Source organism: Eimeria acervulina, genomic scaffold (genome assembly GCF_000499425.1).
Source record: "Eimeria acervulina Houghton genomic scaffold, Eah_scaff787, whole genome shotgun sequence".
Lineage (NCBI taxonomy): Eukaryota > Apicomplexa > Conoidasida > Eucoccidiorida > Eimeriidae > Eimeria > Eimeria acervulina.
Window position 1 is genome coordinate 11,805 of NW_013549601.1, and position 1,990 is coordinate 13,794.

A 1,990-nucleotide genomic window follows, 5' to 3' on the forward strand; every position below is an offset into this window, starting at 1 on the left:
ATATATATGTACATATATATATGTATATATATATATGCATATATATATATATATGTTGCATGTATATATACGCATGAGTATATATATGTACATACAGGAAAAGATACCAGCTATATTATATATATATATATATGTACATATATAGGTGTATATATATATATATATATGTATATACATATATATATACATGCACAGGAAGAAGACAGCAGTATTATTATGCATATATGTATATGTTAGGTATATATTTAAATAAATAAATATAAATATATATATATATATTTATTTATTTGCTGTGTTTGTGTTTTGTGTTTAGAGGTTTAGAACGATAAATGTTGGCGGCAAAGTCGTGAAGCTTCAAATTGTAAGACAAACGCATTAACATATTTATTTATTTATTTATTTATATGTTTACCTATTTATTTATTTACTCAGTTTGTTTGTCTATTTATTTTGTTATATTTTTATTTTTTTTTGTTTGTCTGTGTCTTTGTTTGATGTTTTGTTTGCTCCTCTCTCTCTCTCTCTTTGTTTATTTGTTTGTTTGTTTTTATTTATTTATTTATTTGTTCATTTGCTTATTTATTTGTTGTTTATTATTATTTGTCTGTCTCTGTTTATTTATTTGTCTCCTTATGTTTATTTATATCTTTATTTCCTTCAACAAACTAACTAACTAAATAACCAAACAAAAACAACCAAACTAAACTAATCAAACAAAACAAACAAAACAAACAAAACAAACAAAACAAAGCAAATCAAACAAACAAACAAACAAACAAACAAACAAACAAACAAAGAAATAATATTTTATCTGTCTGTCTGTCTGTCTGTCTGTTTGTTTGTTTGTTTGTTTGTTTGTTTATGTCAGTGGGATACCGCAGGACAAGAGCGCTTTCGCACGATTACCAGCGCTTATTATCGAGGGGCAGACGGCATCGTCTTAGTTTACGATATTACAGAAGCAGATTCTTTTGCTCATGTTGATGAGTGGCTAGCTGAAGTTAACAGGTACTTCTTATCCATCTTTCAACGCATAACTAGCTAGCTAGCTAGATAGATAGATAGATAGATTGCTAGCTGGATAGCTAAATAGATACATTGCAGCATACATAGATCGGGAGCTAGCTAGCTATTTACCTAGCTAACCACTCAGCTTACTGCCGAGCTTAGCACGGATGTAGCTAGCTAGCCACACAGCCAGCTAGCTATCTCGGCGGACTGACAGGCTCAGACTGCTTAGAGAGCTAATCTCCGTGTAGCTAGCTAGCTAGCCAGTGTAGCTAGCTACACTGACTAGGTAGCTAGCTAGCTAACTAGCCAGTGCCCGTCGGTGAAGGACTTGCGCGCATCTGCTGCTGCTGCATCTTCTGCTGCTGCTGCATCTTCTGCTGCTGCTGCTTGTGTGTAGATATGCAACAGAAAATACTGTTAAAATTTTGGTAGGCAACAAAAGCGAGAAAGACAGCGACCGCGCCGTTGATGCAGAAGATGCGAGGGTAATACGCAAAAATATTTCTCTTGCATGCATTTCTATTTATTATTTGTTTATTTCTCTTGCATGCATTTCTATTTAGTACTTGTTTATTTCTCTTGCATGCATTTCTATTTATTATTTGTTTGCTTTGTATGCATGCATTATTATTTATTGCTTGTTTGTTTTGTATGCATGCATTATGATTTATAGTTTGTTTGTTTTGTGTGCATGCGTTTCTATTTATTATTTGTTTGTTTTGTATGGATGCATTATTATTTATTGCGTGTTTATTTCTCTTGCATGCATTATAATTTATTATATGTTTATATGTTTACATGTTTATATGTTTTGCATGCATTATTATTGATAGTTTGTTTGTTCTGCATGTGTTTTTATTAATGAATTGCCTTGCATGCATTATTATAATTAGTGTTTGAACGAATAATAATAATTATTTTGCATGCATTATCATGAGTTAATTATTTATTTTGTATGCATGGTTATGACATCTAACAT

The 1,990-nt window shown here is 31.1% G+C and overlaps 1 protein-coding gene across 1 annotated transcript in view; it reads left to right on the forward strand.

The window, feature by feature from the left end:
* EAH_00049090 (Rab1-like small GTP-binding protein, related) overlaps positions 1-1,496 on the forward strand; it is a gene marked incomplete at both ends in the record, with an annotated part of 2,363 nt that extends 867 nt beyond the window's left edge. Inside the window, 3 exons of the mRNA XM_013394435.1 lie at positions 345-406; positions 879-1,008; positions 1,409-1,496. Coding sequence (XP_013249889.1) covers positions 345-406; positions 879-1,008; positions 1,409-1,496 — 280 coding nt within the window. The remainder of the gene's footprint in view (positions 1-344; positions 407-878; positions 1,009-1,408) is intronic.
* Positions 1,497-1,990: the final 494 nt, after the last annotated feature.